This window comes from Halyomorpha halys, unplaced genomic scaffold (assembly GCF_000696795.3).
Source record: "Halyomorpha halys isolate HHAL.00 unplaced genomic scaffold, Hhal_1.1 Scaffold1388.1, whole genome shotgun sequence".
NCBI classification, from domain to species: domain Eukaryota; kingdom Metazoa; phylum Arthropoda; class Insecta; order Hemiptera; family Pentatomidae; genus Halyomorpha; species Halyomorpha halys.
In genome coordinates this window covers 339,606-352,484 of record NW_027107006.1, presented here as the reverse complement: position 1 = coordinate 352,484, position 12,879 = coordinate 339,606, and the positions used below count along the sequence as shown (strand labels likewise).

The following is a 12,879-nucleotide window of genomic DNA, read 5'->3' as shown; positions in this document are numbered from 1 at the left end:
AACAATTCCATGATACAATTCTTCAGAGTTCAATCATTACTTATTTCAATTTCTATGTGGTACTAATGGCTCAATTAAAAAAAAAAGTTACATCAACTTTTTTATGTCTTCCCCAGATCTTACAATAGATTTGTTGAATGTACAATTATCACGCTTTAACAAGGTGGGGCAAAATCAAATGAAATTCAATGGAGTTGAATGAATGAAATTAATAATTATAGAAAATATTGAAATTTCAGCAAAGAATGTTATATCCTGGCGGGATTCGGATCATACCTATGCCCATCAGGGTATAGGAATTCGGCACTTCCGTTCCTGACAATTTCCGATTCAAGACAGCATTGAGGGCACCAGTAACAAAAAGAGGATCTCGTTTCGTATGGCTAGATGGAATTCTGTTACACTGCACATTCATAAACCAAAAGTAAATATAACGGAAAACAATGACAAACAAATTGAAACCAAAATAAAATGCAGGATCGTGATAACACTTTTTTCATTTAGATGGAGTTTCCTACTTGAGTTACCATCCTATCATATAGCTTACCTATCTTTTAGGGATGTTTAATGAAACTATATCAACATACCTGATTGTTTCTTTATAATAATTGTAAACAAAATTTTAAGGCAAAAAAAATTATAGAAATGCATTTATAGGGAAGAGATTGGAGGGATGGATTACAGCTGATCAATGTCATTAGATAAGGACGTAATCAATGACAGTTTGGGCTATACCTGTTCAGAAGACGACCTTTCAACTGGTAATTCATTGGGATTCCGAAACTATCTCAGTAAGATTTGATGAAATGTGGTTAATGTTTACTTAAAAATCAAAATGAGTTACAAGGTCATTTAGGTCGCATTAAAGACTTCATCTTGAGTGCTCTCCATTCAGCCCCATTGAATGTTATCAATTAATAATAATAAGAGTGAAATATTACGCCACAGTTTTCAGACAGGCGGTGAAATAACTTTGAGGTTGGAATTTGCGAACTTTTTTAAAGTTTACGATTTCCTTATAAGCTTTAAGAAAGTGGAATATCAAAGAATGAATATACCTAAGCAAAACCCTTTGGTTCGGTCTGGATATTCTTTTAGTATTGTATAGACTTTCTGTAACAGCTTTTTCTATAGGCCTGATTCAAAATTAAGTGTCAAAACCTGCTGTAGATACCAACATTAACAGTGTTAATTTTGATATCTCTTAAATTCAATCTAATGGAGATAATGGATCTTAATAGTAGTTATAGTTTGGTCTATCTTTAAGTTACCTGAGGATCGGAGATTATGTCCCCGATGCCACGACTACCCGATATGAGGTCTCCGATGTGCTTGCCAGCTCCGGATGTCACCAGCCCCTGGACGATGGAGGAGATACCCCCCTCATTCTTGGCCAAAGAGTCCTGTATCAACGTCTTGGCCGCCTCGAAGAAGGGATTGGCATCCTCGGCTAGGACGGGGGCAACTAGGAAGAAGAGGAGCAGCGGACGATACGACATGACGGCACCGACTGACACCTGTTCAGCTGGCAGTAGGTGGCTCGGTCGGGCTCGGCCATCTTCGGTTTCCGCCACGCTCTGGAATTCCCTGGCTACCTGACGAGTGTTTTCACCCCGGGCACTTCTGGGACAGTTTTAGGTCGAGATGACAAAGAACAATGGGAGTCTTGCAGGGGTGAGCCCTCGTTTTTTTTTTTTTCACTGTTAAATGTTATCTGAAAGAAATAAAAATGTAAATTACCTTAAGTACCCTCCTCATTTTAAGGGATACTTAAAGAATCCTATTGAATAAGATAGAACGTTTCTCCATAGTCAGGTATCTTTGTATAATCAGTGAAAGAAAAAAGCAATTTAACACATCGTTAAAAAAAATCCTCTCTGGTCATTACTATGTTCCTGATTTTTATATCATCTCAACTTATATAAGAAATTTGACATTAATCTATCTACTTTCATATCATCTCGTAACTCACTGACAAAGACATTTCTTATAAGTATTGAAATAAATAAATAAACCCTAACTTTAAGGTTAGGATGGTGAGGACTGCGGTCGAAAAACGAAAATGGTTTTCAACTATTTACTGATAGCCAACATTTGAATCATTTTATTGAAGAAATAAAATGCATATATGTATGCAAGAGATCCCCAATCAATAGAAGTCTAAGGACCACAAAGCAAAATATTGATCCATATACGGCTCACCCCACATGGGCGGTCGCTTTTATAGTGCATTTACCTCTTAAAACCGTTCAGCTAACGCCCAAAAATTAGGAAAGACAATTAATAAAATATCGCCGCTTTGCTCCAGTAGTGGCACATCAGACAAAAAAAGTTTGATTTTATTTTGAAATGGACGTGTTCCAAAGAAATTACCGTAGACATAGGTTTCTTTCTCTACTCTGGTTCATCTATAGACTGTCCGAAAACTATTAGGCTCGTTAAAAAGAAACCTCAGTCTACTACAAAATCCATGAATAAAACTATTTTGAATTTTTCAGAAGTGCCACTATTTAGAGCAAGAGAGCAACGATGTGTTTTGTAACTTTTCCATAAAATTTATCTATGTATATTTGTTAATAACAGTAATAATGAAGGCCTAGCGAACCCGAAGATTCGATGCCAATACCACCAATCGCTCTCTACATACATCCTTCCAGTAATGCCCCTCCGAACCCAATTCTATTAAACAGTTTCAGCGCAATCCTCATACTATCATAATACGGTGAGCTCACCTCCCAACTCTATCGTATATTTGGGCGTAAAGCTAGACCGTCATCTTAAGCTTTCTGCTCATTTATATCAGAAGGCGAGAACAGTAAGACGAAAGTCATATCGTCTCAACCACCTCCTCACATCTCCGGGTCTCTCATTGAGATTGAAGCTACAGATATACAAAAGTATTCTGAGACCTCCACTACTATATGGGGCACCATTGTTTACCCACATATCAGATGGAACCCAGCGCCTTCTTCAAATTTTTCAGGATTCGATGTTGAGGAAAATCGTACGCACAACATCGTGGAGGAGGAAGAGGCCACCGGAGCTGCATCAATTGTTCGAGTTGCCTACTGTACCGGAGTTCATCCAGCGACGCACATCAAATTTTTCGATTCACTTCAGTACTGTACGAATCCGTTATTCAACATGTTAACACCTGCCCCCCTCCGGTGGGTTGGCAACACACTACGTAAGGTCACGTAGTATTAGGATTAGGTTTTTATTAGATTTAAGTTTGTTAAATTCAGAAATAATGTGAGCCCCAACACATTACACTCTTTTATAAATTCTGACAACAAAAATAATACACTCCAAAAGACTCCTTAGAATCTAGATGTTCTACAGAAAAAGGAGAAAGTTCATTGTTATAAATACGCCATTAAAATTTTGAAGGGGTTTTTAAAAAAAAAAATGTGTTTTGTAACTTTTCCATAAAATCTATCTATGTATATTTGTTAATAACAGTAATAATGAAGGCCTAGCGAACCCGAAGATTCGATGCCAATACCACCAATCGCTCTCTACATACATCCTTCCAGTAATGCCCCTCCAAACTCAATTCTATTAAACAGTTTCAGCGTAATCCTCATATCTACGTTTCGGTCTACTCGGTAGATACCTATCTTTACCCTTCGATTCAGTGTTTATTAACATTTTAGGGAACCGCTCGTTACTAAGCCCTACAACCTTACACGCTCATCTTATATGCTGCAATGCTATAAATTGAAATATATTTACCGGGTGTAGCTACCTTAATTCAGTATTGTGTAGTCTTCTAAATTCTCCGTTTATTCATACTTTTTCGATTGAAGATTTCATTGTTGTCTTTTATTTATTTATTTTTTTTATGACCTCTTCCTAGTCATTTTTGACATATGAGAGAGAACCAGCCTGTTCTAACTATGGTGAGGGGTCAAGCTTTCATTACATAGGACAGCTATGAATTAAGTTGGCACCCCTGACCGGATTCGAACCAGAGTTACTAAAGTTTGTAGTTGGCAAAGACCTGCACCACAACCACCTGAAGTACGGACAGCCCTTTTGTCTCCTATCCTTGCAGTAATGACATATAAATAGTTTTAATTTTTTGGATCAAAGGATACGTGACAAACAAACTGAATTTGTGAATTAGCACCTACCTAGAGATGAAGCTACCTTGTTGACGCATTTATTCTTTTTTCTTTGATTAAACGGGAATATGACTAAATATTAACAGATATCGGAATCCAATTCATCCCTATGTAAATAGAACTATATCCTGGCTGCCATGGACCAATGACCAAGAGCTTTGCCCTCCAAGTAATTGGTCTTGCGTGACTTGCTCCGTTAGTATAATTGTTATCTATACTTAAAACGTTTAAAAATATATTTTATTATTGTTTCTATTAAAATTGTAGAGCTGAAGGCTTAAGATTCATTCGGTGTTGGGTTTTAAATTAATATTGATCAATAATGAGTCTCTGATCTTCTATATTTCATTCTAATGTTTGTGCACATGAAGTGGTCATGTCCATTTTCCTGAAAGGAAAATCAGTGCCATATTACAGCAGCTGTCTGAAATTAAAAATAACGGTCGGGTGAATACCTAATGCTAGACCTACACCTTTTTAGTTAGTATTAGTTCTAGTATTAACCTTTTAGTTAGTATTAGTTCTATTATTAACCTTTTAGTTAGTATTAGTTCTAGTATTAACCTTTTAGTTCCTGCGATTCTGCTTTCTGCCTAGTATGCATGATCCAGCTCTCGCTCCCAAAGGTAAGAGTACAGAGCTACACAGATTTGTAAGTATGGAGTTTGCTTTCGTGCCCCACATCTTGATGGCCAACGATGCTGTAATAGATTTGATTGGCTCTAGCAAACAATTCGCTATTCCCCAATCTATTTTGTTTGTCTATTTATGTTGGCCCCTGAGTAGTTGAAGTTCTCCTCACTTCAAGAACCTCACCATTACAGTCCACTACCACCGACTCCTCCCCATATCAGGAAAGTACCAGTATCTTACTGTTGTAGGCATTGATTCTTGGATCCCTTTTCGCTGAAGCCCCCCCTGTCATACCAGCTTGTTGCAGTTTCTCTATCACCAATGAGAACGATATCATCTGCATACAAGAGGGACTGGCTGAATATCGTTCTCATGTTTCAATAATTCTTCAGGCCGTGCGTCATTTACAAAGTTTAACAATTTTGTGCATAAAACCTTTATCAATTGGAAAATAAGCAGACTCTGTTCCATTGATCCTTTTATATTAGTATAGAAAGATTTTATTACGGCAATGATATCCCTTGGAACATTTTTTGTATTATTATAAACACGAAGACCATTCATATTTATCTGTTGGCAAATCATAAACAATGCTAACTGAATAGAAATTTGTGGAATGACAAACAAATGAATTGACAACGAACGGGTCAGTCAATTCAAAATAATTGTTAAATTTTCGCAAACCTTAACTAAAGAACTAAAGGTGGTGTCTTTAGGATCAAAGAAACTAAGCATAAGAAAGATAAAATTAACCGAAAAGGTAGAATTTATACCCAAGAGTTATCTTAGGTGTTTTGGTCTGTATCAAGATTAAAAACTTGAATATTCGACCTCGGCCTAAACCCTAAAGTTAATTTTTTTCAAGAAAAACCCATAAATAATTGCCAATTTTTTATTCTATACTTAATGTCTTGGAAACTACCAACCTCCCGAAAATAGTAGGTTTGGATCAATTTAATATTATTATGACGATTCCAAGTAAGAAGACGTTCGAGGTTAACTCCAAGTTATTTTACTGCTTCACTGGCAGGATTCCATTGCAGTTTTTTACCTTAGAGAATTAGTTCAGGTGGGTCTGATGGACTTCTAAGAGTAAAAACGATGGGAATATATTTTTGAATGTTGAGATTAATCATCCATATACTAAAGTATTTTATTAGATCACCAAGGTGAGTCTGCAATCTTTTTATAGCCATTTTTAAGTCGTTGTGTTTGGTCGTGTTGACTGATTAACGTTTTGAAGATAAAAGTTAAGGAAAATGGTAAAAAGAACTAATCCTTGTGGAGTAACGGCATGGTGTCTGATGGTGGAACTCAATTTATTATTTATTCAAACAGCAAATGTTCGACCATAGAGATCATGCACAGCGGTTTTCTGGATTTAACACTTACATATTTGTTCACTGACGTTGCTGGTGGTGACACTAACAATGTAAATTAGTTGATAAATATGTACATAACTACTCAGTTTAACTTAGGACAAGATTGCGAGGTCTGAATAACATCATGACGAGCGGCTAAACGGGGCACCACGGCCCATGACGGTGCGGGCAGACCGTGACGGATCGGACTGCGGGAACTGCACTGTCAACTACTGCTCTCCAATCACTTATTCATAATTTAACATTTTTTTTTTAAATATTTATTTATTGCTATTTACAACTGTACATTTAGTAAATCTGATCTAAGTTAAATTGGAGTGTTACAGGCGTGTAGAGAAACTACCCATTGGTAGAACTAATGATATTTTATATTAGCTGGTTTCGTGGCCATCTTCTTTTCAGGCGTCTCGGAGGATGGTCAGGGATGGAAGTGGATGCAAGATTAGAAACTAGGGGATTTGAGTGGTTAGAGAGTTTATAATGGAATGAGTGATATCTGGTTCGGGCTAGATCGGTTACATAGGGAACATTAAGGTCTTTATGTATGATTTTATTTGTGAAAAAGTAAGGAGCATTGAGGATTTTACGATGGATTTTGGATTGTAAGCATTGTATAATACGAGAGGGATTCGAAGGTTTAGTGGAGCCCCAAAGCTCAACTCCATATGTCCAGATTGGCCTTATTACAGTCATGTAGATCAGTCTTTTGTGATGTGTTGGAAGCTTAGACCGTTTGTCTAGTAAGTGCTGTAATAGTCGAAATCGACGTGCAGTTTCAGGAAACAAGACAGGTCTTTTCAGTCTGGTGTGAGGATTCCAGGTTAATCGTTTGTACTTTAGCATTAGAACATTTATTTTTTATTAATAGTTATCCAACGAATTTTCATCGTATTCACCTCAAGAGTATTTAAAAAAAAGGTCTTCCAAGTACATATCCCAGCATTGTTCATTGTTTTTATATCCTCTTATTTTCCTCTGTGAAAATTTCATTTTCTCGTAATTTCTATTGAATATATAATTAGCTATATTTCAATGTTAATGATATGTCTTCTGGCAAGTTAAAAATGCATTGTAAAACTTATTTGTTCACTCAATGTTGAGGTACAAATAAATTATCAAAAAATTTAATAAGACCTATTTTTAGTAGGTAATTTTATAGGTTTTTAAATTAAAGGTAATTTTAATTCATAATAACAAATTTTCAATAAATGAATTAATATTAAGAGTATTAGATATAATTTATCCCCAATACATTGCTGATTCAATATGCCATAATCACTCAATGCCATAATTCTTTTACTTAAAAAACGCCATTTTTAAACTTTTCAGTCACATTCTTGTGGAGTATAAATCCAACGCACTCTTTTTCAGTTTTCATCTGGGATACTTCAACTTAAGACCCATTTATTATTGTCTGTTTTGTTTTGCCAATTATTAGCAAACAATGAGAGAAACTCGCAGCACAACGTAACTATTTTCCAACAGGAATTGCTGTCTCATAACATGACAATTAATAATAACGAGAAAGGTAATGCGGATTGGTGGAAAACCTAAGAGAGCAATGAGACTACTATGGATAAATGAGGTCAGACTTGAACAGGTTAATAATAACTTAGAAATTTAGAAACGTATTGATGCTGTTGGATTATTCTTTTGAACCTTGAAAAAATCCTTCCTAAATAGGAAAAGATGGAGAAAGATACAACAATGAAGGTTTATATGTCCTCATTGTCTCTCATATTCCTCTGAGTCCTGGAAAACAACAACAAAACATAAAGGACTAATCCAGGCATTGAAAATGCAGTACCTGAGGAAGGTGGAAGGCAGTATGAGGAGGGACAGGATAAGGAACACAATAAGGACATCACCATAGAAGATGATGGTGGTTCACCCAACTAAGGTGGTTCAGCCGTCTTAGAATTCCAAACCATTATCTTGCCAGAAAGTATATCTAAATATAAAAGGGATTCATCCTAAAGGTAGGCCCAGAACCACCTCTGAGCAGAACGTCTAGGAAGCCTTCCGTAGAAGAAACACTAAATGGAAGGAAAGCAGAAGATTAGTGATCAACAGAGATAATTGAAGTTGGCTGTATAAAAAGGAACCTCACACATACAGTAACGAGGATTTCAGATTTTGGTGATATATTGGTGATTCTCATACATGCAATTCATCTCCCAAATTTAGTACTTTTATTCTTGTGAGACCAGTGAATCAGTATTAAATTCTCATGATAAGAAAATTATAGTAACCAAAATTTGCAAAGTTAGTGGGTTATTTCATAATACAATAAAAAATTAAATACAGGAATAACAAAATTAAAGTTCTGTCTCTTTCATTTTCATTTGATTTTATTCTTTTTATTTTTCATGTCTTAATTTGTCTTTCTTTAATATTTCTTCTCTTATTTTATCTCTTATCTTTCTGTTACTATTACCATTTTCATTTATTGTTTATAACCTTTAATGTTTATTAAATTTTACGTTTCACTGTATACCCCTGTTTTTTTCCTTTGTAACTATCTCAAGTGTTTGTATCTTTTTTATCCATGACGAAGCTCTACAACGTGGGGCGAAACGTTGTGTCATTTAATATAGTTATTACTATTTGAGTTTTATTTGACTGCACCCGGACCATATTCCATTCCAATACATTCCAAATACAGGATGTTAGCTTACGAACCAGATGTTTTTATCTAGTGAATAAATTTGAAAAACTTTGATTTAAAGCAATCGCAGCAACGTTGAATATGTAAGAAAAAATACTTACTATATGTATATATAATTAAATAATTCTTCAGATGCTTAATTATATTTTGTGAAGCAAATAAAATTATATTCTTGTTTTTCTCTATTTTGAACTGGCAGCAAGCAAAGTATAAGAAAGCTAAACAAGTGAGGTATTTATTTACTACAAACCACTTTAAATGCACTATTATTCATGTAAATTTAAACATTTTTACTCCCGTTCTATAGGAAATATTAGAGCTTAGAGATTGAAAAAATTTAAAATTAAGAATTTTAAAAGATCATCAAAAACCATTAATACGTTGAAGGAATGATATTTGTTGTAGTTAATTGATAGGTCAGTACCTAAAACAAAAGGAAGGAACTTGTTTATAATATTCCTTCTCTCAGATAAAATGGTTTGAAAACTTTTAAATATTTTAGTACTAAGGCTCAGATCAATTCAGTTTTAAAACTGTTAATCTTTAAAGCGCTGATTTTCACAATTGGTTTTTATTCATGATAATAACTTCATGATTTAAATTGAAATAATTGATTTTCAAAACAATGTATATATATTTCTGTATTTATATTAATAATTACCTAATAATAATTATAATAAGAAGATATTCAGTAGGTCATATTTTTGTGACTATTTATTGTAAGAACAATTTTCCTGACGTTTATGTGTCAGTTTAAAGGTTTTAGTGGGGAAATTCACAATAAAAGTGACTCAAAATACACTTTTAAGTCACCTAATTTTTAAATATTTTCCATGGGGAACCCCCTTGCCTCAAGTAGACTGGGAGTGGGCCGCGCATGATCCAATCTCAAGAGGTCCTCAACCTTCTAGGGTTTTGAACCATTGCTATATACGGATTATATAGTAAAGGGAATTATTGCGATAAGTTTTCGAGAGAAATACTTTGATGCCCCCTGGTCAAATAATAATTATCGCAAATTGGTCTGTGTTTCGTACGAAAATTATATTAAATATTTAATGAGGATATATGTCTGAGACGTTACAGCAACCTTGTCGATAAAATTGAGCTTCAATAAATTTTTTATATATTTTTTTATTTATTTTTCAAAAATAGCTCGAGCTAAAGGTTAGTTATCTAAATGAAAAAACAGTTTTCACACCCAGGATAAGAGAGAATGGGAGATTGGATATAACCGAAAGCGCCCGGATCCATACTAGGGTATCCATTATATTCATGATCTTTAGTTTAACATGTTAAAGCGTGTTAAATGGAAAAAATTATGTTAAATGGAGAAATATTTCCTTCTTTCACCATGTTAAAACGATATAACATATAACACGGTTGAGAGTCTGTTAAGGGGAAAATGACGTCACGCAACGAGCTCATCACCGTTTTGTTAGTTGTCGTGTTAGGTTACTTGCTCTTGGTTTGTGTTTTAATTGTGTATTAATATTGTTTTGGTTGTTTTTAAATCTAATAAAGCAAAGGATGACAGTTATAATGACAGTTGTCAATTAGCTCATCTTGATTCTCTTCCTCACAAGTCAGAAGATCGACAAGGCACTCAGAAGCCAAACTTTTACACAACTTCCACTTTAAACATGTTTTAATAAATTACTGTGATATGAAGTTATACAAAAATATGAAGTTTTGGAAAGAAAGGTTATAAAACAAGTTGCTCAAAAAATCCGGTAGGAGCTCTTATACATTCACCATTTAACATGACTTTAAATAGGGCTGCTCACAATCCTATACTTATAAAATTTAACATGGTAAAACATTTTAGATTTAACACAACATCATGAATACCCATACTATCTTTAGTTTAGCATGTTAATGTGTATTAAATGGAAAAAGCTATGTTAAATGGATAAATATTACCTAATTTTAGCATGTTAAAACGATATAACATATAGCATGGTTGAGAGTATGTATTAACATTTTACCTATTAAGGTCTGTTAAATGGAGAATGTCGTCACGCAACAGACCAGCTGAGCTCCACAACATTGTGTCTGTTTTCATTTTGATAACATAGCTGCTCATAGTTTGTGTTTGGTTGGTTTTAGTTTTTGGACGTTTTTAACCTGTAATAAAGTAATGGATAAAAATAATTATAAATTATGGGTGAAAAAACTAGGAGAGGAAACAGGAAACAGGAAACAAGTGAAATGGAGGAAAGATGAAGTAAAGAAGCTGTTGGAGATTTTGTTACCTCGTAAAGATAGCAAGGTTACAAAACAAGTTGCCAAGAAAATCTACTAGAAGCACATCATATAACATGGATTTTAAATTAGGCTGCTCACAATCCTACACTTTTAACATGTTAAAACTATTTACATTTAACACATCATGTATACCATTAGTAGGGGTAATCATAATCTTTAGTCTAACATGTTAAAGCGTATTAAATGGAGAAATATTTCTACCTTTTACCATTTTAAAACGATATAACATGGTTGAGGGTCTGTTACTAGGTTTGTTAAATGGAGAATGACATCACGCAACAGACTAGCTGAGCTCGTCAACGTTGTTAGGTTACTTTCTCGTAGTTAGTGTTTTGATTGTGTTAGTATTAAGTTGGATGTTTTTATAACTAATAAAGCAATGGATGACAATAATGACATGACAGTTGTCAATTAGCTCTTCTTGAATCTCTTCCTCACGAGTTAGATCATCCAGGTACTCATTAGCCAAACTTTTATATAAATTCCACTTTTCACTTAATTTAGGCATTTTGTAATAAATTACATTAACCAAAACATATAAGTAAACACTAACATGAAGTTTACGAAGGAAAGGCAATAAAACAAGTTAAACCCGCTAGGAGCTCTTATGGATTTACCATTTAACATGACTTCAAATAGGGCTGCTCACAATCCTATACTTTTAACATTTAGCATGTTAAAACTATTAGCATTTAACACATCATATATACCCCTATTTTAGGACAGAGCTTTGTTATTTTTGTGTTCAAAGCAGGGATTAAGCTGATACACTAATTTTCATCTAAAAAAAAATTTAATAAATATTCTATCAAAATTTTGAAATTCTGAATAACAAAGTAATAGCTATTTTGAAATATACAGGGATTAATTTCATCTCAAAAGAGGTAGTAAGTAAAAGTTACGAGAGGCAAGCACCAGATTTTAAAAATTAATTTGTGTGATAATTTACTTTTTGTTTTATCATTAAAATAAAAAAATAAAAAAGTTTTTGCTTAAAAAACCTATGGGCATTGGCAATTTTCTTATCCCCTTTTTTGTTAAGAAGGTCTTTAAAAAAAATTAAAAAAATTATAAGGTAAAAAGTATCTATTGAAGAATCATTCAAAAATCGATTCAGAAGAACTGAGCCGTTGGGAATCGGCTCTGTTAAAATAATCTCATTGCCTTTCTCTGCTGTGTACTCTTGGTGCTGTTGTACCTGAGACACGCAGAAATGCCGCACCGTCGGAGACTACAATGGCCAACCGGGGTCAAGGCCGTATCCTACCTGCATCCAGGGCAGGTCCTCGAGCAGATGTACTTGCAGCTGCGGGGGATTATAGCCACTATTGCAGATGTCCACAAATGTTATGAATGAAGTCTTACAGGAACGTTGTTACAGAGGATTAGGGGTCAGCTCCCAACAATTGGTAAGTCTGGGAAGTTAAGGGAGTTCAGATTTCTAAGGCTACTTCACCTAGAAAAATTGTGATCATGAGTGATAGTTTACCGTGGATGCCTTATAGGAGGAGAAGATGATTGGGGGGTACGGTCAAAATAAAACACAAATAAGTTGAAGTAACTTATTTAATCGTGCCAACGTTTCGGACAAAATTTCTAGCCTTCATCAGGGCTAAGAACAGAACAAGGTAATGAATACAGAAATATAAACAGAATGACATAAAGTAAATAGTTGTACAGAATGTAATTTTTTTTTTTTTTTTGATAGATAGATTTATTTATTGATGGATATTACAATCTGACACACAGTTGTGGGCAATAGGTAATATTGATAAATGATCTCATACATGCTAAAATAAAA

The 12,879-nt window shown here is 34.3% G+C and overlaps 1 protein-coding gene across 1 annotated transcript in view; it reads right to left on the bottom strand.

The window, feature by feature from the left end:
• The window catches only part of LOC106689531 (uncharacterized), a 48,061-nt gene extending 46,455 nt beyond the window's left edge, over positions 1 to 1,606 (bottom strand). The window contains exon 1 of the mRNA XM_014434535.2: positions 1,272 to 1,606. Coding sequence (XP_014290021.1) covers positions 1,272 to 1,499 — 228 coding nt within the window. The 5' untranslated portion in view covers positions 1,500 to 1,606. The remainder of the gene's footprint in view (positions 1 to 1,271) is intronic.
• Positions 1,607 to 12,879: the final 11,273 nt, after the last annotated feature.